Consider the following 26,052-nt stretch of genomic DNA (forward strand, 5'->3'; position numbering starts at 1 on the left):
TTGTCCCCCCTAAAAGTGTGGGGTGCAGCAGGCAGAGTGACACAGGCAGGAAGCCAGAGGAGGGGCTGCTCCCCGAGCACGTGCAGACAGGTGGCCTGGTGGGCGGACACGCTCAGCCACCCCGCGCCCCTCGCGGCCCCAAGCAGAGGGCCTGTGGGGCAGGAGGGGATGGGGCTCAGAGAGAGGGTGAGTGGGTGGCTCTTACCAGGAAGCTGTTGTCCTTGGGGTTGGTGGCCAAGCTCAGGCCGAGACGCATGTTGTCCTTCCTCTCGGAAACGTTGGATAGGGTGACCCTTCCTGGGATGGGAGGGAGAAGCTCAGCGTGTAGCCCGTCCTGCCCGCCCTCCACCTAGAGTCTGCTGCTGCCACTGGCCACCAGAGGGACCCGAGGCAGGGCTGTTGCCAGACAGGGCCCTCCCCAGTTCTCCATGCTTCTCTTGACCCCTCACTCGCCTGCAGGTCAGTGCAGCCCTTCACAGTTTCCTAAGGCCTTGTCCAGATATGGTCTAATTACTTCCTCTCCACTCTCTGTGAGATGAGGAATACGAGTCTCAGAGAGGCCTAGCAGGCTGCCCAAAGTCACACAGGAAGCACATGGCAGAACCTTCCATCTCCTCATCCAGAGCTTTCCCTCCTCCAGCCATTCCCCTGAGTCCCACCCCACACATACCAGGGCATCCCACCAAGGCTGGCTCCTCTATGCAGTGCCTCTTCCACGTTTTTCTTCAAGACAACCTGCCATCAAAACTTACCAGTCCCCTGCCCAGCTCCCTCAGGGTCGGGTTCTCTGCTCAGCTGGTAAACGGACACCCGATAGCTGAGTTTTTCTCACAGGGAGCAAACAGCCAACCTAACAAGAGCCTTCTAGAGGCACAAGGTCTTGCCCAAGAATGTCATTCTGTGGCTGGTCCCCAGAGGAATATTCAGGGGCAGGATTATCAGCCAACCGGCTGGAGGGAGAGGATCACGGCAGATTACAATTACTAAGCAAATTTTATTGGGGACGGTTTAACTAGATCATTCTGTCAGGCCATCGAAGGGAAGTGAGCTTGAACTCCCCAGCCGCGTGCACGCGCGTGTGTGGGTGTGCGCGCGTGCGTGGGCACATGTGCAGGCACTTGGGGGGTAGAGTTTAGGGGGCAGGGAGCTGGGCATTTTGTTAAGCCTGAGCGAGCAGTCCTCACGTGCTGTGAGCAGGGCCTAGATGTGTTCTCTGCTCGCGGGGAGGGCAGTGATCTCTAAGGGCTCAGGAGCATTTAGCTTCGCTGGCAACTGGAAGTGTGAAGAGTTGGCCGAGCCCCTGGGGGCCCAGGCCAGCGGGACCCGGGCCGGGCATGGGCAGAGGCCAGAACTTCAGACGCCCGGCTGTATTGTGGGCTGGGGCGGGGGCAGCTGTGTTTGTTGTTTTTTCCCCTTGGTTTCCTTCAGTCTGTAGTAAGGTTCCTTTTGAAATCCAGTGCCTCTCGGCTGTGTTACAAGTGCCTGGGATTGTGTTCTGTCTTGTCTGTCCAAACAAACCAGAGAGAAAATAACAGTAATAACCCTGGTGCTTTTATGGTGCCTCCTTATTTACAAAGTGCCACCTGCACCTGCCCTCCCAGGACCTCCTCTTGGTCCTGGGGGGCCCAGGGGTCACTGTTTCCATCTTATAGAGGAGAAAGTCAAGGTGCACAGAGGGTTAGTGACTTCTCTAAACTCAATCGCTGGTAAACAAAAGTGTGGGGACTTGAACCCAGGATAGCCAATGTTACATCCTGAGTTTCCCCATCTGAACAGCAGGGCCGTGGTGGCAGATGGATGCACTGAGAAGTCTGGAGAGGACGCTCCAAGCCCCAGCTGGGCAACTCCCTCTCCTCAGCGGCTTGGAGAATTCTGTCCTCCATTTATCTAAGGGGTGCGTCCCCTACCTCACCCTGCCCCCCCTCTTCCTCCCTGTCTCAATGACTGAAGTCCTTAGTGAAACTGTGGGCCAGGAAGCAGATGGCATGGTGGGGAAGACCCTTGCCGTTGGAATAAGAAAGTCTCAGGTTCAAGTCCAGCTTCTGCTGCTCATGGATTTGGAGTAGTCACCAACCTTTCCTCTGTGATGAGGAGAGACTAACACCTTTCTCAGTGGGTCTGTGTGAGGGTCTGGGGCACAAGCCCCTCCTCACACAGGGCCTGCCTTCCAGAATCACATCCCTTCCCCTGAGCCCCTGCCCCTCATGAAAACCCTGACTTCACCCAGGTATTGGGAAGAAAGCGCCAGTGGTAGGTAGCCTCTTCAACACTGAGGTGTGAATGACTGACACCCACTTCCTTGGAGAGAAAGGAAAGAACATTCCTAGCTCAGAGCCTGGAGAGGCCACAGGAAAAGCCAGGACTCAGGTTCCCCTGCCTTGCATTTTCCACTGTGTGGATAAACCAACAGATGGTCCTCCTGCCTCTTCCCTGGGAGGGAAAGAAACTCTCCTCAAATGAGGTGCTTCCCAACCAGAACTTTTCTCGGCCCCCACTGACTTTGGGGCCCACTGCCTGCCAGCTTAAGCCCAGGACCTGACAGCTTCATGTCTCCCATTGCCAGCAGGGACCCCTCCTTCAGAGGGAAATCAGGTCCACATCGGAAATCAGAGCGACAGAGGAAACTAAATGATGGGTTCATGTGTCCGGGTCCCCACCTGGACCAGGAGCTTTTTCTCAGGGGCCCAGGACCCAAGCTTGTGTGCATGCCCTGCACCCCCCCTCCACTCCCTCTGCCCCAGACACACAATCCTTCTTTCCATCCTCCAACAGAGCAAGTTCATTCCTACCTCAGGACCTTTGCACTTGCTTCTCCTCTGCCTGGAATGCTCCGGTCCACCTGACTCTGTCTCACCATCAGATCTTTGCTCAAAAGTTACCTGCTCAGGGAAGCGTTCCCTGGTTCTAAGGTAGAACCTGCCCCCTACCACCTCCTCACCCAGCCTCTCTTATCACCACACCTGGTTTAATGCACAGCATCTCTCCCCACCTGAGATGATCCTGCTTTCTAGTCTGTCTCGTTGCTAACTGTGCCCTCCCAGCAGAGCCCTTGCCTCCTTGTTCCCTGCTAGCATGGTACTTGGCATATACTAGGTGCTCATGAAAGGCTGGGGGACATATTAGACCTGGAATGCATCCTAGGGTCACACATGAGTGAACAGAGGCTCAGAGCGAGGGTGCGGGCTCCCGCTCCGTGTTTCCTGGACACATGGTGAGGAAACTGTACAGCCAGAAGGAGAATCCAGTTTGGCCTGTTCGGGAGCCTGTGCTCTCAGGGCAGTGACCACTGGGTTCTGTGAGCCGCCAGCCAGACTCCTGCCTGCCCTGGACCGTTTCTCGCTGAAGCCTGGGCCCCCGGGTGTGCTGGGATTTGAACTTCTCACCCGCGACGCTGACACAGATGTGGCCAGCAGGAGCGTCTAGCACCATGTGCTGGGACAGCTGGCTGCCCTGGGGAATCTGGGTTCTGAGCTTTCTCTTTGATGCAGCTTTTCATCCATTTGCTTATCTCTTGAAGCTCTGCCATCTCCCCCCCGCCACGGCCTGCCCAGGGCACCTCACCCCACAGCTCTAGGATGGAGGTCCCCCTCCTGGAACAGTGGGAGGCTGAGGGTCCTGCCCTGGGGAAGGCCAGTCCCAGAATCGCAGCTTCTCAGCCCAAGTGGGACTTTTGCTCCCTTCTGAAAGCAAAGTGATGGCCTGGCCACTGTCTGACCTTTGGGACAAAGTGGAAGTGCTTGAGAGGAGTGGTGTGTGCGCCTTAGTGGACGCAGGCTGTGCGTACACAGGCCCACGTGTACACGTAGATTTACAAGGGCTTGGAAGGCCTTGAGGCTGTTCACAGCCTCTCCCCTGTGCCCCAGAGCTCTCAGTGAGGAACAGAGTTGTCATTTCAGAAGGGCAGTGCTGTGCAGTGGTTAAAGGGTGGCTGCAGACTGCCTGGGTTGGAGGCCTGGCCTTGCTGCTTATTAGCTGTGCGACCCCAGGCGGGTCCCCTCACCGCCACAGGCTGTCGTTCGTGATTAAATCTCATATGGCAGCTGTGGGGATTCAATGAGTCAAAAATACTTAAAAGTGCTTAAGCTAGTGCCTGGGATGTGGTGAACAGTATACAAGACATGTGAGTGTTGGCTATTGTTGTTATTTCAAAGTCAGGAAGAAAGACGGGAAATGCTCCTGCTCCCCTGTGCTGAGGGGCCGTGGGTGAGGCAGGAAGAGCAATGCCTGGGACGCCGGAGACCTGGGTGTGAATCCTGGCGGCCCCTGACAAGCTGTGTGACCGTGGGGAAGTCACTTCCTCTCTCTGGCCACAGCTTCCTCATCTGTAAAATGGGGACCAGCTGGGTCACCTTACAGGGCAGCTGTGAGGAGCCAGTGTGACTGTGGGCGGGGACGGGCTTCAGGGCCTGCCCCGCCCTGGACAATGGTTGGCCTCCTTGTGGAGAGACCAGTGGCCCAAGTTACCCAGGTTGAGCTTGGTGCAGTTCCCTTGGGTCACTGGACACTTGTACACGTCTCCCGTCTTCTGGTGGCCATTGGTTTCCAGCGGAGCGCCGACAACCAACCTGGGAAGGAAAAGAAGACAAGTGAAGATGCTGGGGGAGCGTCCCCTACCTGGCAAAGGAGGGAACCTGCAGGGCAGTGTTGAGGGGGGGTGGCGTATGCAAGGCAGGAGGGAATCCTGGAGGGCGGCCCGTGCCTCAAACTCAGACCTTCGTCTCCCTGGGAGAAGGGTGCCGTGGCCTACCCAGGCCCCTTGCCAGGATCTGGAGACACAGAGACGAAGGCCGCATGGGTCCGGCAACAAATGGGATGGAGGCTGTCCCTGCGAGAAGAGGGCAGGGCAGACATCATGGAGGAGGTGTGCCCAGGCTGGGTCTTAGTGGATGAATATGAGTTTGCTAGATGGTAGGAGGGTGGTAATAGGGGTCATTCAGGCAGGGGAATTATGATTTCGGAGTCTTAGCCATCCACCACTACCTGTGGGGGACCTCATTTCTCACTTCATGTGACAGTCTCACCTGGTGACCCAGGGCCTGGGGCACATTGCACAGTGTTCATGGCTGCCCCCTGAGGCACGAAGTCTGTTCAGGGTGGGCAAGGCAGCCCCCAGGGCTAGGGAATTGCCAGGGGCAGCCACCCAGCTGGGCCTTCTGCCTTGAGCCTATGCCTTTGTGACATTCTTTAGAAAAATGGTTTTTGCAATTGTAGTTAAGGATCTCAAGATGAGGTCACACTGGATTACCGAGGTGGGCCTTAAAGTCAGTGATGTGTCCTTAAGGAGACATACAAAGGAGAGACCCAGAGGGAAGAGGAAGCCATGTGAAGACGGAGGCAGAGCTAGGAGGGAGCTGCCACAAGCCTGGGGCCATCAGAAGCTGGGAGAGCAAGGAAGGTTTCTCCTAGATCCTTCAGAGGCAGCACAGCCCTGCTGACACCCTGATTTTGGAGGTCTGGCCTCCAGAACTATGAGAGAATAAATTTCTGTTTTGGGAAGGCATCTATCAATACCTTATGCTCATTTGTCATGCACCCACTGGAAATTAACGTATGTTGCTCACATGCACACATATTTCTAGAGAAAGAGCGGCCGTTCCTTCTTGACCTGGCCAAGCCCAGCGGTGCTACCTCCCTCGGGGCCAAGGAGAATCCCACTACATCTTGGATAGCCCCCAGGCCCTCTCCTTAGAGTCCCCCCAAACCCCCTCTATGTCTTATCCCTGGCCCACCAGTGGGGAGCACCACTGGAGGTGACCCAGAGTGGCCCAGCCAGGCAGCAGGAACCCCAGTGTGAAAAGAAGCAAAATACTGAAATAGGGTACTGTTTCCCTTCAGCACCACCTGCCTCTGGCATATCTGGACCCCTCTAGGCTTTGGGTGCCAGTCCTGCTCTCAGCCACCATCCACCTGCTCGGCTTAGGCCCTTGTGCTAACAATGAGTCAGGAACCACTCTCCAGGCACAGCTGCACTGTCATGGCAGGAGGTGCCATGGCTCACACAGCCCTGGAGGTCTCCCAGGGGCACAGGGACACGTGACACATTGGGAGCAAGCAGACCTTTCTGGAGCTCTGCTCTCACGGCAACTTCCCACCCCCTGGCAACATGACCCAAAGAAGAAGCAACTGCTCATTTTCTGGCTTAAGATGGTTGAGAGGGACGGACTTGGAGATTCAGGCAACACAGGATTTAAGTGGCTTCTTGTGGTGAAACATCCCCTCGATCGGCTCCAACCCACCTCTCTGTGCCATCAGGAAAGGACTAAGGTCCAAAGTGGGAGTTAACAGAGCTCTGTTTGAAATTAAGAGTCTGTGAAATAAGAGCTGAGGTTTCTCCCCTGGGGACCAGATAATGACAGATTCTAAATATATCCACTTATTAAGCATGCCTATTTTTGACTGGCAGGAATTAATTGGACCCATAAAATCTATTTGTCTAGACGACGTGATTTTTGGCTACTTAATTCTGTGAGTGATTGCGTGGTCAAGACTGCTCCATTTTTTACAGCCAAAAAAGAGAGAGAGAGAGAGAGAGAGAGAGAGAAAGAGATGGGAAAGAGGGAGAGAGAGGTCAGTAAGCAAAGTGTGGGCTCCAAGCTTGCTTTTCTGGCTGCTCCCATTTTCAAGGCCAACCTGATATGTGACCACGTGTCCCAGAGGGATGTTCCCTCTAGGACACCACTGCCTGATGGTGAGTGCTTTCTGGAAAGCATGCCTTCAAGGAACACCTCACAGGGTGCCTCTGGGACAACGAGGCACAGCAGGTTCTAGATTAGAAAAACAAAACCTGGCCATCTTCTAGAAAAGTTGTCCCTGGCCATCTTCTAGAAAAGTGGTCCCTGGCCATCTTCTAGAAAAGTGTGTGTTTTCTAGAAGACACCCCTGCTGCCTGACATGGCAGACCCCTCTCCCCATTTTACAGAGTGGAACTCTGAGGCCCCACAGACAACTTGGTGGATCACAGGACAAGATCTTTGGGCTGAGATTTCAGGGCTGGGTCTTTCTTCAACCTAATTCTATCACCAGTTTGCTGTGTGGCCTGGAGTTCATTGACCTTGGCTTTCTTGCCATGAAATGGGGTTAATAATTTCAGTATTGCCTACCTCCCAGGGTCACTGTGGGGGGGGGGTCACAGATGCCACAAGGCATTGACAAACAGAAGGGGCTATATCTAGGTAAGCTCCACACAAAGACTGGAGCCTTCCCCGAAGTCTTCTGTCCTGGAAATGGCCAACATGCAACAATCTAGCAGTAAGGATCCCAAATTTGCCTCAAGACCAGGCTGTGTACTTCTCAAAGAATGAGGGCCACTCTCTACGTCCTATCTCCATTCTCCCAAGCCTGATTCCTCTGGGGGTCCTCGGTACTTCATGAGGTGGCAGGACACCGCTTACTGTTCCCATAATACAGATGGTAGAAACTGAGGCCTGGAGAGGTGAGTGGACCCAGCCCCGCAGTGGCAGAGCCGGGACTAGTTTTCCTGGGGCAGCTTTCTCTGTGTTGTCCCAAATATTTCTTTGCCATGAAGGGAGGGCCTGGGTCAGCCCTCCTTGCCATTCTTGATTCTCGGCGTTATGTGTGCCCGTCGGGCTTGAGGTTTTGAGGATATGATTCAGTCTCACTGTCAGGGGATAAGTGCTGAAGCGCAGGGAAAATGTTCGCGTCACCACTGAGGCCAGCCAAATTGCTCCTGGGGTCTGGCACCCCCGCCACTCCCGCGGCCTCAGCCTTATATAGCCATCTGTAGCCTCGGGCCTGCTGCACCTCTAGCGTGGGCACCAGATGGCAAACCCCAAAGGTCGTGGCGAGCACTGGGCCCTTTCCACGGGCTGCGTGCTGTGACTCACCCGCTCTGGGCTCCCGGCCTTCCTCCTGTGGAGGCGGGGAGCAGGGCTGCTGCGGATGGGAGAATTGGTGGCGGGCTTCAGCCACAGCCCCAGAGAACATCTCCCTAGTGGTTGCTTTCTAAGTAGGGCCTTACCAAGGGAGGAGGCTCATCGTGGAGACGGCCACCTGAGGATGGCAGGATGTGGCCCCTCTGCACGCTGGGCTCCTGGTACCCCAGCAGGACAAAGCCTAAGAGAAGGGGCCCCTGCATCCCTACCTCACACCTTCTCCAACCAGGCCCTATGGGGACCTCAGCCCTGGTTCCATCCTTCAAGGCAATTTAATCTCTGAACCTTTTAAATTGTATAGTCCTGTAAGGAAAAAAGGTGATATGTACTCCCAGTAAGTGTAAATGTGTATGTAAATTACACCAGTGTACAGCTGCCAATCTGTATTGAACATCAATGATCCTGTTTTTCTCAGATGAAAGATAAACCTAAACACAATTCGAGTCATTTTATTTCTGTGCTCCAGTACACTGTCCTGTGCATCCCTTGAGGTGTGCAGACCCCACCCTGGAGACCATCCCTTTAAGATCCAGCACATAAAGTCCCACCTGCTCCAGGAAACCCTCACTGATCAGCCCAGGCTTCCCCACACAAACCAGCGTGTATTCCCTGCTGCCCGCTGTGGCCAGTGCTTTAGTGTCATAATTCCTTGAGGGCCAAGATGCCCTCCTCTGCCCTGCTGCACTAGCATAGGGTGGTTTTAAAGCCCAGGGTAAAATGTCCCCAGGGACGGATCTGACCTTCTGTCTGACAGTCGACAGCAGCAGCAGCTTCAAGAGCTCTTGGCTTTGCCTCAGGCCTAAGAGGAGCCTCCAGATTCAGTGCCTGGGAAAAAGCTTTCTGAGAAATTGAATATCTTCTGTGCACAGAGATACAATGCGCTGATCCAGCTCCCGTTTAAAGTCAATGTTGCTTGATTTTCCATTTCCCTCTTTCCAACAGTCCTCATTTCTGTTTGGGGATCTAGGATATCTGGCTCCATTCCCCGCTGTAGGGACTGAGCATATACTACAGGCCAGGCCAGTGGTATCCTTGGACTAAAATGACTGAGTCAGGGCAGGCCAATGACGAAAGTTACCTCAATCTCAGGACCTTAGGGACCAAAGTGGTCCCTTTTCTCTGGATGCCATAGTGTGCAGATGCAGGACGTGGAATGCTAGCAGCCACCTTGTAATGGTGAGGGGAATGAATTGAGAGAGGGGGGACTGAGAGAAGCAGCAAGAGAAAGAGCTGAAGCCCCAGTGATACTGTGACCCCCTGGATCAAACTATCCCTGAAGTGTGACTGCTGCGGGAGTGTTTAGATATATAAGCAATCACTACTTTTTACTGTATAAGTCTGAGTTAAGTTTTCAGGTATTTATAACTAAAAATATCCTTACTAGAGTGTGCAAGGTAAAAAACAAAACAAAGCACATAGTTAAAATTACCCTTAGAAATTCCATATATTACCATGCTATAAGAGGAACACAACATCCGGGACCAATAAGAGAGGAGCAGATTCATATCCCCTTGCTCATATTCCACCTGGGACATCTACTTACTGTGTGAGTGGTGGGCAGACTTGCCGACACCATGTATGTTATTTTCCTCTGGTTGTTTAACTGAATGCATAAAACTGTCCCCTGGCCCAGCCTTGTGGGAACAGAAATCCTTTTGTTCTGAGTGCATCCCACTTACAACAGACCCTGGGACAGGGAGCCCTGCACTCCAGAGGTTTCTGGTTACCTGGTAACTGGCCTTGCAGACCATCAGAGCTGGGAGGAAATGTGGAGGCTCCCCTGGCTAGGCTTGTCACATACCAATGAGGCATTGGAAGTATTGTGTGGAGGGCTCAGAAGAGATGGTGGCAGAGCAGGACTGGCTCAGGGTGTCCTGACTCCCAGGGCAGTGCCCTCCACCCAAGCCTTGGAGGGTGGAAAGTCTGAAGGCAGAGGCTGGGACTCTAGGTTTAGCTTGGCCTTTTACTGGCTGTGTCTGGGAAGGCAGGTGTGAACAGTTTAGCTCCCCAGGAGTTGGGACCAGCAGAAGCCGTGGGAACAAAAAGGCCATCAACTATTGGGGAAGGACAGAGGACACTTCCAGCTGATGGGCCTGCCCCTGGAGGAGGTCCTGAGCCCAGGGACCAGCACGGACTGCCTAGGAAAGGCAAGATGTGGGTTGCATCCCCTCCCTGGTCAGCCTCTTTGCCCCTCTCTGCAAGGCCTGGACCTCACATCCCAGGAATTCCAATTATCACTGACTATTCTTTTCATTTTAATGAATCACTTTTGATGCGCTTGAACTGGATTTGATTTTGATCACCAGGACAGCTTTGGAGCTGGAAGGGCAGACTGTATCTGAGGCTCAGAAGGTGGATGTGACAAGCCTGTGGGGAGACACTGGTCAGTTTCAGAGCTGGGACTGCACGTGCCGTGCTCTGTCCGCCATCACGAAGGACGGAGAAGTTCAGAAAGCCCAGGTCTGGGGGCTGGGCAGCACCCAGCACGGGGAGAGGGCTGCCCTCCCCCGAGCTGCTTCCCTTTCTCACCTGTTCCTCTCTCCCGGCACCCCTCCTCCACTCAAACCACTCCAGGCCCTTTGTTCCATTTCTCTCCTGGCTTCATTTCCTTCCCTGAAATCAGATCGGGGCATCGGGGAGGGGCTCCCACTTGAGCAGCAGAGAGCTCAAGGGAACAAAGAGGGACGATTCCTCTAGCAAGGCTGTTTCTCGCCCTCTCTCTCCATGGAAAATGTAACCTCCTCCAGCCAGCTGAGTATGGTGGCTAATGTGTTCAAGATGAGGCTGGGGAAGTGCTGAGCGCAGCAAACCCTGGTCCTGGCTGGGGGTGGGGTGCAGAGGGACAGCCCCTGACCCGGGACCTGCCGAGGGGAGTCGGCAGGTCCAGGTCTCCTTGGGCTTGTGGTTCCCTGTGGCTCAGAGGCCTGGCAGGCCTGGACTCCTGGGGGCCAGGAACATGAGACCCCCTGTTTGCCAGCACATTCCTCACTCTCCCTGCCTCCATGAAACCCTTGTCGGAGACGAGGAGCTACTGGGTGTATTTTAAACAACCACGTACACCGTGAGGGCTCATTCCATGTGTTAACCTGCCTGGGCCAAGGGGTGCCCAGATATTTGGTTGAACAGTATCCTGGGTGAGTCTGTGAGGGTGTTTTCGGATGAGATGAGCATTGAAGTCCGTAGGCTGAGTAAAGCAGATTGTCCTCCCCGATGGGGGTGAGCCTTGTCCAATCAGCTGAAGGCTTGAATAGAACAAAAAGCCTGACCCTCCCCTGGATGAGAGAGAATCCTTCCTAGCTGACTGCCTCCGAGCTGAGGCACTGGCTTTTTCTTACCTTGGCTCAGACTGAAATGCCGGCGCTTCCTAGGTCTCTAGCCTGTTGCCTTCAGACTGGAATGACACTATCAGCTCTGCTGGGTCTTCAATCTGCTGACTCGCACTGCAGATCTGGGGACTTGCCGGCCTCCGTAACCTTGTCAGCCAACTCCTTATAATCTCTCTTTCTTTTTCTATCTATCACCTGTCTATCACCTATCATCTATCTATCTATATCTATGTATATCTATTATCTATCTATCATCTATCTATATCTATCTATATCTATCTATATCTATTATCTATCTATCATCTATAATCATCTATCTATATTTATCATCTGTCTATCATCTATCTATCATCTATCTATCATCTATCTATCTATATCTATCATCTGTCTATCTATCTATCATCTATCATCTATCTATATCTATCTATCATCTATCATCTATCTATCTATATCTATCATCTGTCTATCTATCTATCATCTATCATCTATCTATCTATATCTATCATCTATCATCTATCTATCTATCTATCATCTATCTATCTATATCTATCATCTATCTATCTATATCTATTATCTATCTATAATCTATCTATCTATCATCTATCTATATCTATCATCTGTCTATCATCTATCTATATCTATCATCTATCTATCTATCATCTATCTATATCTATCATCTGTTTATCTATCATCTATCATCTATCTATCATCTATCTATCTATATCTATCATCTGTCTATCTATATCTATTATCTATCTATAATCTATCTATCATCTATCTATATCTATCATGTCTATCTATCATCTATCTATCATCTGTCTATCTATCATCTATCTATCATCTGTCTATCTATCATCTATCTATCATCTGTCTATCATCTATCTATCTATATCTATCTATCATCTATCTATCTATCATCTATCCATCATCTATCTATCATCTATCTATATCTATCATCTGTTTATCTATCATCTATCTATCTATCATCTATCTATCTATCATCTATCATCTGTCTATCATCTATCATCTATCATCTATCTATATCTATTATCTATCATCTATCTATCATCTATTTATATCTATCATCTGTCTATCTATCTATCATCTATCTATCTATATCTATCTATCATCTATCTATCATCTATCTATCTATCATCTATCATCTATCTATCTATATCTATCATCTATCTATCTATATCTATTATCTATAATCTATCTATCATCTATCTATATCTATCATGTCTATCTATCATCTGTCTATCTATCATCTATCTATCATTTGTCTATCTATCATCTATCTATCATCTATCTATCTGTATCTATCATCTATCATCTATCTATCTATATCTATCTATCATCTATCTATCTATCATCTATCCATCATCTATCTATCATCTATCTATATCTATCATCTGTTTATCTATCATCTATCTATCTATCATCTATCTATCTATCATCTATCATCTGTCTATCATCTATCATCTATCTATATCTATTATCTATCATCTATCTATCATCTATTTATATCTATCATCTGTCTATCTATCACCTATCTATCATCTATCTATCTATCATCTATCTATCTATCTATCTATCTATCTATCTATCTATCTATCTATCTACCTATCTATCATCTATCTATCTGTCATCTATCTAACTATCTACCTACCTACCTACCTATCATCTATCGGTTCTGTTTCTCTGAGGAGCCCTGAATAATAGAGTTACATAGTGCTCATATGCTCTAAGGCCTTTACAGATATTATTTAATGTTTCTGATGACCCACACCCTCATTCATTCACTGAATCTTAAGCATTTACTGGGCTCCTGTGAATGTACCAAGCACGGGGGGCAAGATGGTGAATGTGACGTGGTTTCTGCCTTCAGGAGGCTGCCAGCCTAGTAGAGGAGACGGGCAGGTCAACAGGCTGTTACAACACAGCAACGGTTCTCAAAGTGGTTCCCAGCCCAGCAGCGTCCGCCTCCCCTAGGAACTTATTAGAAATGCAACGTCTTGGGCCCTACCTGAGACCAACAAGGAAGGGAATCAGACATTGGAGGTGGGGCCCAGCATCTCTGTTAACAAGCCCTCCAGGGGATGCAGATACTCAGTCATGTTTGAGAAGCACCGTGTAGGGGAAGCAGAGGCATGGCCACCACAGCCCTCACTGGGCTCAAAGCCCCAGATCCATTCCAGTATAATCCAACCTCTTCACCGTGTCTTCCAAGGCTCTATATTATCTCACTGCTGCGTACCTGTTTGTACCCAGTTTTGCCAAGGCTGCTATGAATGCTGTGCACAGCTGGGTCACCACTTAGGGCTCAGCTCCTATGTCATCTCCCCAAAGAGGCCATTCTGGACCACCTGTCACTCCCCACCCTGCCTTATCTTCCTCACAGCACTTTGCATTCCCGGATGCTGTCTTCTCCATATGCCTTTTAACCATCCTTATCTCTCAGAATTTGATCTGCTAGGAAGCTAGGACCTTGTTGGTCAGCTATGCAGCTCTAAATACCCAGAACAGAGCCTGGCACAGAGTAGGTCCTCCAAATATAGGTGTTGAACAAATTAGCTAATCAGCTGGTTTAGTGGGACTACTGCAATCTGATAGCCTGAAAATCGGGACCACTGACAGCAAGCCCTCTTTTGTCTTCCAACACCTGTTAACTCCGCTGGGGGAGGAGAACCAGCTCAAGCAGAAGAACCAACAGACTGCCCATCCTGGCCTGAGACCAGGATGTTAACTGCCCTGGGTCTCAGTGTTCTCATCTGCCAAATGGGACGGAACCATTGCCTGGGCTACTTACCACCCAGGGTTTCCAGGGCAGTGGAAACCAGCCCTTGCTGGTCATCAGAATCACCTGAAGAGTTACCAATGCAGATTCCTGGGCATGACCTCCAGAAGATTCTAATTCAGCCAGTTGGGGGATGGGACATGGGAATCTATTTTTAGAAGCTTCCAGATGTGCAGGCAGGATTGGGAGCCCTTGTATGAAAGATCTGCTGAAGAATCAGACAGGACGCACTCTGGACATGTGAAGAAACGTGTATCTAGGAAATTTTCACTACATCTGGGGGTCACGACCACAGCAACCACCTTGACTGTCCAGGAATAATCCAGGATTGGATTTTAAAAAAATTTGCTTTGTTTCTTTTGGTCACAAGAAAACACAGAAGAAATAAACTGGTACAAAAAGGTATTCACATTTAAAAAGTATTATTTAAGAATTTTTTTAGATTATAAAAATAATACACGCTTGTATCATGTTCATAGTACAGAACTGTGCAAAGCATAATGTGCAAGGCCTTTCACTTCTCTTCTCAACCCAGCCCTCTAGAGATAACTACCATTGACACCAGGGATGCAGGAAGCCTTCAGGGCATTTACGCAGGCAATTTTAAAAAATGAAATCATTCTACATACATGGTTCTGCAGTGTGCTTTTTTCACTTAATTATTTTATCCTTTCCATGTCAGTATATATCAATGCCACACTTAGACCTGATCCCTGGGGGACCCTGCCCTGGTTCCTGCACTGGCCCTTCTCTGGCTGTGCCCCTAGGTGAGGAGTCCTAGGGGTCAAGGGGACAGGCAACCTAGAGCCCACATCCCCCCACTCTGGGTAACTGGGATGCCAGAATCTCCTGCTCCAACAGCTCAGGACAGGCTTCGTCCCGGGATCTGTCTTTCTGATGGTGAATCACAGCACTGATAGGGCTAGCCAAGGAGTAGCTGCTTGCTGGGGGAGTGCACAGAGCTTGGATATATAAGGCAGGACGTCCACATGTGTGAGGCCCCTTGATCCCCAAGAGGGAACTATAGACGGGAAGAAAAGATAGTGGGCTGTGGGCCGGAGCCCCCATTTGTTCTCTCGACCCAGGCCCCTCAGATATTAGGGGTGGCCCTGGTATAGGTGGATAGCATAGCTCTGCCTCATCCTTTATACTGGTTGCACAGTGTTATTTTTTTCTTTTTAACCATTCTCCTATGGATGGATATTTAAGTTATTTCATCCCTTTTCCTCTTGATAAATGTTTAGGTGCTTTTAAAAAATTTTCCCATCACACAAGGCCTTTATCAATACTGATGAATAGAAAACCCTCTGCACACAAGTGGCGACGTGCCAGCAGTGGGTCCAAAGCGCGTGCCTGTCACCGTGCAGGCTGGCCTTGGAGCTGCCCTATCATCTCGGGCACAGAGCCCACTGACAAGCATCATCACAGCTGCTGATTTCATAAACTTGGCTCTCTGCTTTGTCCCTAGAAACTTCTGGGTCCACCTCAGCTTACATCCAAACAGCATTTTTTCCTAATGTGCAGAAGAATTAGAACGGAAGAGCAAAGAAGGAGGGAAGGTGACCACAAAGCACATTTTCAACACATTTGAAGGGAAAATGCAAGCCTGACACACTGACCATCAAAAAGAGAGTGGCCAGCTTGTGCCATCTAGCTCAATGCCTTCCCCTCCTCACACTCCGATGCCAAGGCTCACAGGGCCACTGTCCTTTTTACACCACACCCAGCAGTCTCATTCCTGCTTCTGTGCGTGTGGTCCCCTCATCCCAAACTGTTGAACTGGCTCCATTCCATCCACCCTTCAGTGCCTCTTCCTCCAGGAATCACTCCTTGATGTCTCAGATGAAAGCTCTCTCTCTGTTCCCATGATGCTTTGTACCTCTCGTGTCTGTCTTTTCTCCCCTTTAGATAATTTGTCTCTAGATAGCAGAGAGAGAGACCCCGACCCATCTCTAAATTTCCCCCTCAGTGCTGGTCAAAGTATCTTGAATACAGTCAAGGCTCAATAACTGTTTGTTGAGTGAATAACAGATGGACAGATGGAGGCGGCTGCTCATTTTGCAAAGACAAGCTGAATCTTCACTCTGCTTCTTGGGATGTAGCAGGGAGCAGAGCTGGGTTGAGCTCTTCTGGGTGCCATCTGCAGGTAGACCACCAACCTTGAGGTGTCCTTGGCCCAGCTCTCCCCAGGAAAGTGGCTGTGGTCTGATGGCCCCCCAGAGAGGCTGCATCCACAGTGTAAGAATCCCTTCTGTTTTCAAAGTGTCTGATAAACTCTTGCTTGTTTTTACAAGTCATGCTGAGTCTTTCCCACCTCCCGACTCCCCCAGGTTCATCACAACTCTTTCCTCTGAAAAAGAAACAAACACAGCAATACATGTGGGCAGATGTTTCTCAGTGGAATGTATAGTTTTAATTTCTTGGTATATAAGCCAGTCTGACAGCTCCTTGGTGAGTACTTGGTAGCAAGGAAAGGGGCCTTGGAATTGCCTCTTCTCCATTCTGGGCAGGCCTGTTTCCTTTGGCTTGTAATTAGGATGGCAATACTTTACATGTGACCATGTATATGTCAAACAGCTCGTTTCATCCTACCCACGGCCAGGGGAGGCAGCTGGACAAGAAGAGGTAGTCCCATCGGACTGCAGAAGAAGGCCCAGAGAATGTCCAGATTCTCTGGGTAGAGGCTGAGGCATGACTGGGACACCGGGTATTCTGACTGTGTCCACGGCTCTTTCTACCAGCCACATGGACTCAGATGAGGTCAAAAAAGAGGAGAGGGCCTGGAGGCGAAAGGACAGATATTCTTTTTCAGTCTTGGGCCTGTTGACCTGTCTGTGGTGATCTCTGATCTATTCGCAGATGGGTTATGTGACCTGGGGTGATCCACCTTCCCTCTCTGGGCCTCAGTTTCCTCATCTATGAAAGGAGAGACTTGGGCGAGTTCAGTCCAAAGACATAGTTATTGAGCCCTTGCTGAATGCCAGGCCCTGTGGACTGAAGGTGAATGAAGCACAGTTCACAGCCTCAGTGTGGTGGGGCCGAGAGTGTGGAGGACAGCTCTGCGAGATGGGGCGTGGCGAGGTGGTGCAGGTGAGAGGGGCGCAGAGGAGGGCCCTCCCTCAGACATCTGGGAAGGCTTCCTGGAGCAGGCAACTCCTGAATGGAGGCTCCTGGGTGGATAGATGTCACTCAGGTGAAGAAGGGGCTGGGGCCCGCAGGGAGGACTGACAGCTGGGTCCTGATGGTGCCAGCACCCATGTGTGTCATCTAACGTGTCTTCCATGGTAAAGGCTGGGCCTGGGAGGGACCCAGAGGGACAGACAAGTCCCTGTCTTCCCAGAGCTTGTGGTGGAGTCATCCTCAACCCAGGGTCACATCATTCATCTCTCTCTTCCTCGCCACCCACACCTCCCTGACATTTCAAATCTGCTCCCACGTCCCCTCACTTGCCCAGAGAACTCTATCTAAAATGGCCTGAAGTGTAGACAGATGGTTAGATGCCTACATGGTTGAGAAGCCTCATATTGTCCTCCTTATCAGGTCACCCCAACCTGCTTTCTGGTCTCTATATTCCTGCCATTGGTCACTCCTTTGGATTCAGGCAGTGAGGGTCTGTCTCCACATAAGCCTGGAAAGGAGCTAACCTCTGAACCCATGAGAACTCACAGACCCTTAAAAAGGATTCAGTGGTTCCAGAAGTGGCTGGACATTAGACTTGCCTGGGGATGTTTAAAAGTATAGATTCCTAACTCTAGAGAGTTTGATTTTTGTTGTCTTGGATTGGGCTGAGGAATTTCTATTCTTTTTTTTAACTTTCACAGGCAATTCTGTTCTGCCAGCTTTGGGAGTCCCTAGGTGATCATCAGGCTTTGAAATAATGGAACTGGGGACAGGGTACCCCAATAAGAAAGAGTGGACAAAACTGAGTGATGCATTCATCTCCTTTCAAAGCACTTGAGATGAACAAGTAAATAAATGAATGCACGCAAGAACGAATGTTTGAGGGGGTTTAGGATGCGTCAGGGGCTGTGCTATGTGCTTCCCCTGACATTAACTTACTTAATCCTTGCAACAGCCCTCAGCAGTCCCATGTTGAAGTTGAGGAAACTGCAGCCCAGAGAAGCTAGGTCACTCACCCAGGTCACACAGCTGGCTCAGGGCCTCTCTATTTTTTATTTTTTTTTTATTTATTGGCTGTGTTGAGTCTTTGTTGTTGCAAGAGGGCTTTCTCTAGTTGCAGCGAGTGGGGGCTGTTCTTCATTGTGGTGTGCGGGCTTCTCATTGTGGTGGCTTCTCTTGCTATGAAGCCACGGACTCTAGACACACAGACTTCAGTAGTTGTGGCGCACGGGCTTAGTTGCTCTGCGGCATGTGGGATCTTCCCGGACCACGGATTGAACCCGTGTCCCTTGCATTGGCAGGAGGATTCTTAACCACTGTGCCACCAGGTAAGTCCCAAAGGGCCTCACTCTTGAATTCTGCCTGGTCCTCTCCCCATCTCTGGGGGGTGGATGGGGTGCAGGAGAGCAGAGTACACAGAAGGCAGCCCTGTGTTCCATCAGGGAGCCCTGAGTTGTCTTGGGGAATCATTGACTCTGCAGAATCCTTTGAAGTACTTTCTTCCCTCTGGTTAAAGCTTGATTGCTTTTCCTCCTCCCCTTTCCAGATTATGAGTAACGTCTACTCTGACAGCATTATTCTTATTTTGAGAAGCCATGAAGAAACAAAGGCTGTGGACTCACTTGAACCACTGGAGGGTGAAGCCTGTCATGACATTTTTGGAAACGTCTTCCTTGGGATACAAAATCACTGGCTCAGCGGTTGAGGAGATGCAGTGGGTACAGCGCAGAGGGAAGCTGCTGTCACAAGAAGAGGCATCCTGGGTGGGGCCAAGCCTCCGTCCACCACCCACCTGCCCTCTGCCAGACTTTGCTTCAGCTGGGCCCCTCCAAGGTTTGCAGGGGAAAGAAAAAGACAGGAAATCTCAACCTCTCCCATGTGGGGCCATCGTTCCCCAGACTCTTTATAACAACAACATCCAGCTTTGGGCTTCCCTGAGATTTAGAATCCAGACTTCTAGAACCATTCTCTCCTTCTCTTGTCAGTCTGTGCCAAGTAGCAAAGTTGCAAAGACAAGTAAAAGGCAAGTCTTACCCTTTGGGGCTCGCAGCCCGCTTTCTCTCCTTACTCTCTTAGCTGTTTATTCTCCATCCCATCTTCTCTCCTCTTCCCTAGTCCCCATTTCATTTTCCATTTCTCTTAACTGGCTTTTTCTACAACCCTCTCTCTATGTCTCTCTGCATTATAGGCTCAGGATGACTCATCACAGCTAAACCAGGAATAAATGATTCAAGAGAGAAAGTGGGGAGGATTTAGGAACTCAACAGAAAATGACAGAAACCTTGTCAAGATGGTCTCAAATCAATAGGAAGCATTTGCCATTGGCCATTTGTCTGAGTGTTGCTGCTGTGTGGACGAGAAGTTGCTGAACGGGAAGAAAAAACATCTGCAGGAGTTTGAAATCCTGAGGAGCCCTTGATTCTTCACAAAACAGTCAGGGAAAGTTAGAAGAAGGTATTCTATCCAAGCCTGGAGAAAACAACGGTTAAGTGATGGATCACAGTTAAGATTAGGAAAAAGCACATATAGCACGTTGATTTGTTTTTCTAATTTATATAACTTTAAAATGCCTTTATTCCACTTTGTGGTTTTCAATAAGGAATTTAGTTTTTCACATTTTATAGCCTAACCAGATGGAAGCAGATGTGGTCCTTAGTGGCATCCACGGGAAGCTGAGATGACTGGAGAGAGGAGCTGTTACCAAGCAGCCTTGCTCCCCCTAGTGTCAGTTATGATGACTGCGGATAAAGTGTCAAGGCGTGATTAACAATTGAATACCAGTCGTGAAAATTCAAGCCTGTGAAATTATAGCAAGCTATTCTCAAGATGGAGTGAATTTCAGCATTAGTTTATCTTCCACCTCATGTGAGGAGCTCCCCTTCCCTCTCCTGCGCTGGACTTAGGAAGGACATTGGGGTCACAGAACAAACAGTGTTGGCGCCAGAGAAGGGAGGGAAGTGGAAGAGTCCACAGGCTGCTGGTGGGGGTGGGGGACCACGGGTGGAGAAGGTGCTGAGCTGGCAAATCCATCTGGCTTCCCCAATCTGCCCAGATTAGATTTATTTTCTTTCTTAGAGGTTAGAAACCAGGAGACTTTCAATGTTTTCACTACTGAGATTGTGCCTCTTACCCCCAAAGCGTGTGGAGGTTGGCTCCCTGCCTTGCTGGGATCAGCACTACAGTCATTCTATGGTCCTGAGGACTGGCCTTGGCTCTGCCTCTGGCTGACCAGGTTGTGAATGTGTCAGAGGTTACCTGGGCCCTTGCTGACATACTTTTCAAGTCTAGGACTTTCTTGTGTTGGTTTGGTATTTATTTATTTGTTTATTTATTTCTTGTGATGAGGACTTTGAGAATTTACTTATCTTAACAACTTTCATACATACATACAGCATTGTTAATTATATTAATCGTGTTACACTTTATAGCCCTACTTCTTATGTATCTTTTTTTTTTAAGAACTTTTTATTTAAAAAAAAAAAAAAAGGAGAGAGCATGAGGGAGAGCTAGCAGAGAAGAGAAAAAAAATCTCCTGGAGATGGGGGGCCATTTGCAGGCTGCATCTTAAATGCTCCTTGAGAATTCTGGCTGCGTTCTGGGGCCAACAGACTTTCCTTGGCAGCTCTCAATGCTGCTTTGTGTTTCTGAGGGCTCAAAGGAGCCCCCAGCTCCTGCCTGTGAGGATAACTGTCTGGATAACGGTCCAGCCCTCTGAGGCTCACTCTCTTCTTGTCCATGTGCTGCCTGCCTGCCAGGTCGGCTGGGTGGCTTGGCCCCGGGCCCTGGGCCCACATTTCCCCAACAACTACAGTTTTTCTCTCTCTCGTGTGTTGGGTGGTTTCATCCTATCCCAGGCTCTGCTTCTGTAGTGATTTATTTGTTAACCAGCATGAGTCATGGTGCCGGATTTTACTTGTTCCAAGAGAAAATAGCAGAGGGCATTTATGCACTGCGGGGTTAGGAGCCCACTTGGGGGGCCCAAGCCAGGAAGAGAGCTTAGGATGTTCCTTAGCGAGATTTCCACAGCAACAAAGGCTGAGGCTGTCCCAGGCCTGACAACTGCCACTGTCACCGAGGGGGAGGGACAACTTAGATAAGATCTGTCATTCTGCCCAAAAAAACTGGCCCCAGGGGCCCTTTTCCTGGAAACCTCTCCTGGACACCATATCCTTTCTTGGGGAATAGGCCAGTGAAGGAAACTAACTTACCCAGCATCTGCCCATGGTAGACACTTCACACACCACCTCCTATGTCTTCTTCAAAGAACCTTTGGGGGTTTGCATCATCGTGCCCATTTTACAGATGAGGAAACTGTGGCCCAGTAAGTGGATGTGATGTGCTCAAGTTCCCACAGCTGGGAAAGTGGCTGAGCCCAGGTTTGTGTGGTTCTGAAGCCTAGACTTTTGCTGCAGTAAGGGGCCACCCTAGTGAGCCTCCACCTATCTGCTGAGGCAGAAGATCTGTACCCATTTTGTGACGTTGTTATAACCCTTTGGAAAAGGGCCTCAGATGAGAGGCTGGGAAACCTTGGGGTTGGTGAGGAGGGAATGATACGGCCCAAGGGCATCCCCTGCTGGGCCTAGGCTTGCCAGTCAATTTTTATGGATTTATTCCTTTCCAGTCAACCCCAAACGCCATCATCAGTGGGTTTTAGACGTGAAAGATCCTAGTGAAAATGCAAACTTGTTATCTGGGAAGATCAGTACATAAAGGTGTGGTAAAGGAACTAATGCCTTACCCAAATTAGAATTTAGTTTAAGTAGATACCATCTAGTGATCTTGAGACAAAGGACCCAGGATGGTGGGTGGACTAACCCTTTGGCAGTTTTCACCCACACGCCAGGTGGAAATACCACAGGAAGTAGAAGCAATGTGGGACTGGGTTTTAGGAGACCCAGGTTTCAAGGGTGACCTTGGTGTAGTCTCTTTCTAGCTCTGGGACTTTGTTTCTTTGCTTGTAAAATAAGGAATTGGGGCTAAATAATTTCTAAGACCCCTTTCGGCAGGGGGAGCAGTCCTGAAAGCCAAACCCACACATGTTCACTGTGTGTCCACCTGCACCTCCTGGGCCTGCTCCTAGCCACTCTGTCCCTCCCCATCCCACCTCTGCCTCTGAGAATCAGGGTCTGCTGAAGACCCCAGCAAGGGTCACCTGTCTTTAGGCTGTGGAGACCACACTGTATGTGAAGACACCATGTCTTCAGCGAGGTCTCTGGGGAGAGATGGGGTGTGAACATGTACTGGCCAGGGGCATTCCAACTTTGTCCACCTTAGGGGCTGAGGGCGTCCATCCTGTGTGGCACCAGGCCTCTGGTAGGAGGTGGAGGTGTGCAGGGTGCTGGCAGAAGCTGCCCTGTGGGGAGGGTTTGCTTCTGAGCCCGGCAGGTTTCTGGGTCTCCCTTCCCATTGCCTCAAGGTCCCTCTGCAGGGCATGCAATCACACAGGCCCTTCAGCATCTGACCTCACAAACTTGGAATTCAATTACTGCATAAGAATCCAAAAGGACCCTTCAAAGAAGGAGGAGGCTGTCTAGGACTCCTCATGACTTTGGATGAGCCAGGCCACCAAGTCTGTCCTCCCGTTGTGGACGGTGATGACAGTCATGTTTAAGACGTTCCCTTTGGCCCAAGAGAAGCCTCTGTTTCCCATCATGACACCCCAGAATCAGGGAGACCAAGGCTCCAGTGTCATTCTGCAAGAGCCAGAGCGTCTAACTTCCTTCTCAGTCTCCCCTCCACTGGATTGCCTTTCTCCATTTTCTCTTGGCTTCCAGGGCCCACCCTCTCACTGCCCTGGCTCTTTCTGTGCACCGGCTCTCTCCGCCCAAGCCAGGGGTGCAGCCAGGCAGTCCCCTGCAGGCAGTGCCTCAGGCCAGGTGGGCAGGTCCCAGGGAGCCTGGGCTGCGCTCCTTCCCTTTCCTGCAAGGGTGCAGTCAGGCCCACGAGACTAATAACTTTGGTGGTTTCGTGCAGAAGCAGGGCAGGTGGCAGGCTACAGGGACAGAGCGGCCTCCCTTGGCTTCGGCCATCCTCTAAACCGCTATCTCACCCATTTCCATCAGAGACTTTGGTGTAGGAGCCAAGAGGGGAGTAGAAGAAGTGGGGAGGGGAGGAAGGGAGAAGGGATGGGGCTGAACTGGCCAGTGGAGGGGAAGAAAATTTGAGGAAGTAAGGAAAAGCACAGGAAATGCAGAAATCAGGAAAACAAAATGGGCTAAGGGAAGAAAAAGGAAAATTGAAAAGCAGGAGACATCAGAAGAAAGGCTAAGAAAGACAGGAGGGCTTTGGGTGGATGATGATAATGAGGTGTGAGCATGTCTCAAAAACAGCCTCCTCTCCGTCCTCCCAACTCCATCTCCAGCCCATCCCCAGTTGTCTCTGGGTCACTGACTTAAGAAAGCGGGAATAGAAATTTCTAGGGCTGTGGTTCTCCATGTGGTCCCCAGCAGCACCAGCACCACCTGGAAACTGGTCCCATGAGCAAATTCTCAAGTCCCACTCCAGACCTATGGAATCAGAACTCTGGAGGTGAGGCCTGGCGATCTGATTTAACAGGCCTCCATGGGACTCTGATGCATACCGGGGCTCGAGACCAGTGCTGTGGAGGGGTACCTGCAGATGTCTCATGTACATTGCAATGAGTCTTTGCAGGAACTCTGGACTTATTCTGTGTGCACGAGTATACATCATGAGTTTTTCTTACATCTCAAGGGCTGGTCCTGTAGGCGTTTGCCTAGCACTGCAAGCTCCTCAGCTAGGCTCCTTCGGCTCTTCTGGAAGAGGCACACACAGATAAACCCTCGTAGTGCTGCACTCCAACCTCCTCATCTGAAAACAGGCAGTACCGGCCCCCCTTTCTCCTCTGCCCTCTGGGACAGACTTTGAGAGTCTCAGCCCTGATCTCCACCGCAAGCTCAAGGGCCCTGTTGCCTGCTGCCAGCTGTTCAGTTGTCCCATTGGATACTTCAAACCAATGGGACCAAAGCTTAGCTCATCCATTCCCCCAAAGTCTGTCTCCTGCTGCTGGGTTTTGCTTTTCTGCTTTTTCACTATCTTCCCAGTCAGCAAAACAAGTCCTCAGTCATCCTGCATCCTGTTTTGTCTCTGACCTTGCCTCCTTCCAGTCTTGCCCTGCTCACTCTACTCCAGCCACACTCACTGTTCCTGGAACATCCCAAGCATCTTCCCACCTCAGGACATTTGCACTTGCCATTCCCTCTGCCTGCAATACTCTTTTCTCAGGTATCCATGATTGTCTCAGATTCTCCCTTTCTTTCAGGTCTCTGACTGCTGTCACCCTAGCATTGAGGCCTTTCCTGATGGCCTGTACAAGGTAGCAGCCCTCGGCTCCACCCATTTCTCCCAAGCCCCTTTATCCTGCTTAATTCTTCTCTATTGCACACATCACCATCTGACAGATGATGGGCAAACTCATAACGCATATTGCCCCACCAGAAGAACAGTCCCATCAGGACAGAGACTTTGAAGTTTTGTTCACCATTGAATTCCCAGGACCTAGCACAGGTTCTCAAGAGTGAATGAATGAACTACTGCCACTCATAAAGCAGGCCCCTTCCTCCAAGCCCCAACCCTTAGACCCTCCACCCACCTAGACTGCGATAGCCTTCCCCCCCAGGCTCCTCACCTCCAGGGTCTCCTCCCTCAAGTCCATCCTCCATATGGTAAAACCACTCTCCTGCTCTAAAACCTTCTACAGCTCCGCACTGCCTCCCAGATACAATCCCTGTGCTCTGGTATTTAAGAACCTCTGTGGTGCTCTCCTCTCTCTCCCAGCCTCTGGTCTACTGCTCTGCTTCCTCCTCCAGCCAGATGGGAGTGTCCTTTCTCTAAATGTGACCTCTTCTTTTCCATCCTGTACTCTTACCCATGCTGTTCCCTCCATCTGTTATACTCTTCTCCTGTCTATTCTACACATAGGAATCCTACCTATCTGGAAGCCCCTTCCTCCACAACCATCTCCTGATTCCCTCCCACACCTATCCTGCTGAATTAGAAATTCACTGTCTCATGTGAACTCTTGCAATCCCTTCTGTGTGCCCTCTCTTGGTGTTTATCACCTGGGATTGGGGTTTTGTACACATACATCCTCTCTACGCAGCTGGGCTCAGCACATTTATGTGAATCTGCTGTGCTAGGTCCTGGGAAATCACAGCCTTGGCTCTTATGGGGCCAGCAGTGTAGCTGGTCAGGAGCAGCACCACTGCAGAAGACTGCTGCTTCCCAGTCAGTCTCTGGGCTGGGGCTGCTTCTGCTCTGTGTTGCCTTGGGCCTAACGAGATCTGGGTTCCAGATGTAGCTCAGTCAGATTATATTATCTCTCCTGGAGTCTCAGTTGCCTCATCTGTAAAATGGGACATGCCTATTTCTCTTACAAGTTGCTCATGTCGCTCAACCTGTAGCTCAGGGAATTCACATGCCCTCTTGTTCTTAAAGCCCACTGAGTTCCAAAGGGTCCACTTTTGTAACCCACTGCAGCTATCAGGTTTCTGCTTCCCAATGCCCTCGAGAGGAAGAGGTGAAATGCACCGTCTCTCTGAGAGCTGAGGCTTCCTTCTCCGGGGCGAAAGCTTCAGTGACAAATTGGAATTTTGTGGGGCCCAACTCTGTTTTTTCTCAGCACCAGGAGGCTTCCTGCTCCAGTGGACCAAAGGCTCAGAGAGGCCCTCTGCAAACGCTACACCAGAGTTTCTGGGATATCAAATGGTCTTGAAAACCAACTGACAATGATTTCAATGTACATACATTAGAGTCATATGGATTAAATTTCTCTGAAAATACACAAGGGCTTAAAAAACAGGGGCAGAGAATACTCAGCCCAAGAAGAACTTGTTTTCTCTTTTCCTTTTTGTGTGTCTGCGAGTGTTGTTATTGTTGCTAAAACCAAGGCATGTGGAAA

General features: G+C 50.2%; 1 protein-coding gene across 4 annotated transcripts in view; it reads right to left on the reverse strand.

Annotated features, from left to right (window-relative positions):
* The window catches only part of ITGA11 (integrin subunit alpha 11), a 127,208-nt gene that overhangs the window by 59,627 nt on the left and 41,529 nt on the right, over positions 1-26,052 (reverse strand). For all 4 annotated transcript variants that reach the window (XM_057723045.1, XM_057723048.1, XM_057723046.1 and 1 more), the window contains exons 3-4: positions 4,465-4,565; positions 206-297 (exon numbers count right to left, since the gene is read on the reverse strand). In XM_057723045.1, coding sequence (XP_057579028.1) covers positions 206-297; positions 4,465-4,565 — 193 coding nt within the window. The remainder of the gene's footprint in view (positions 1-205; positions 298-4,464; positions 4,566-26,052) is intronic.

This window comes from Hippopotamus amphibius, chromosome 2, assembly GCF_030028045.1.
Source record: "Hippopotamus amphibius kiboko isolate mHipAmp2 chromosome 2, mHipAmp2.hap2, whole genome shotgun sequence".
Classification (NCBI taxonomy): domain Eukaryota; kingdom Metazoa; phylum Chordata; class Mammalia; order Artiodactyla; family Hippopotamidae; genus Hippopotamus; species Hippopotamus amphibius.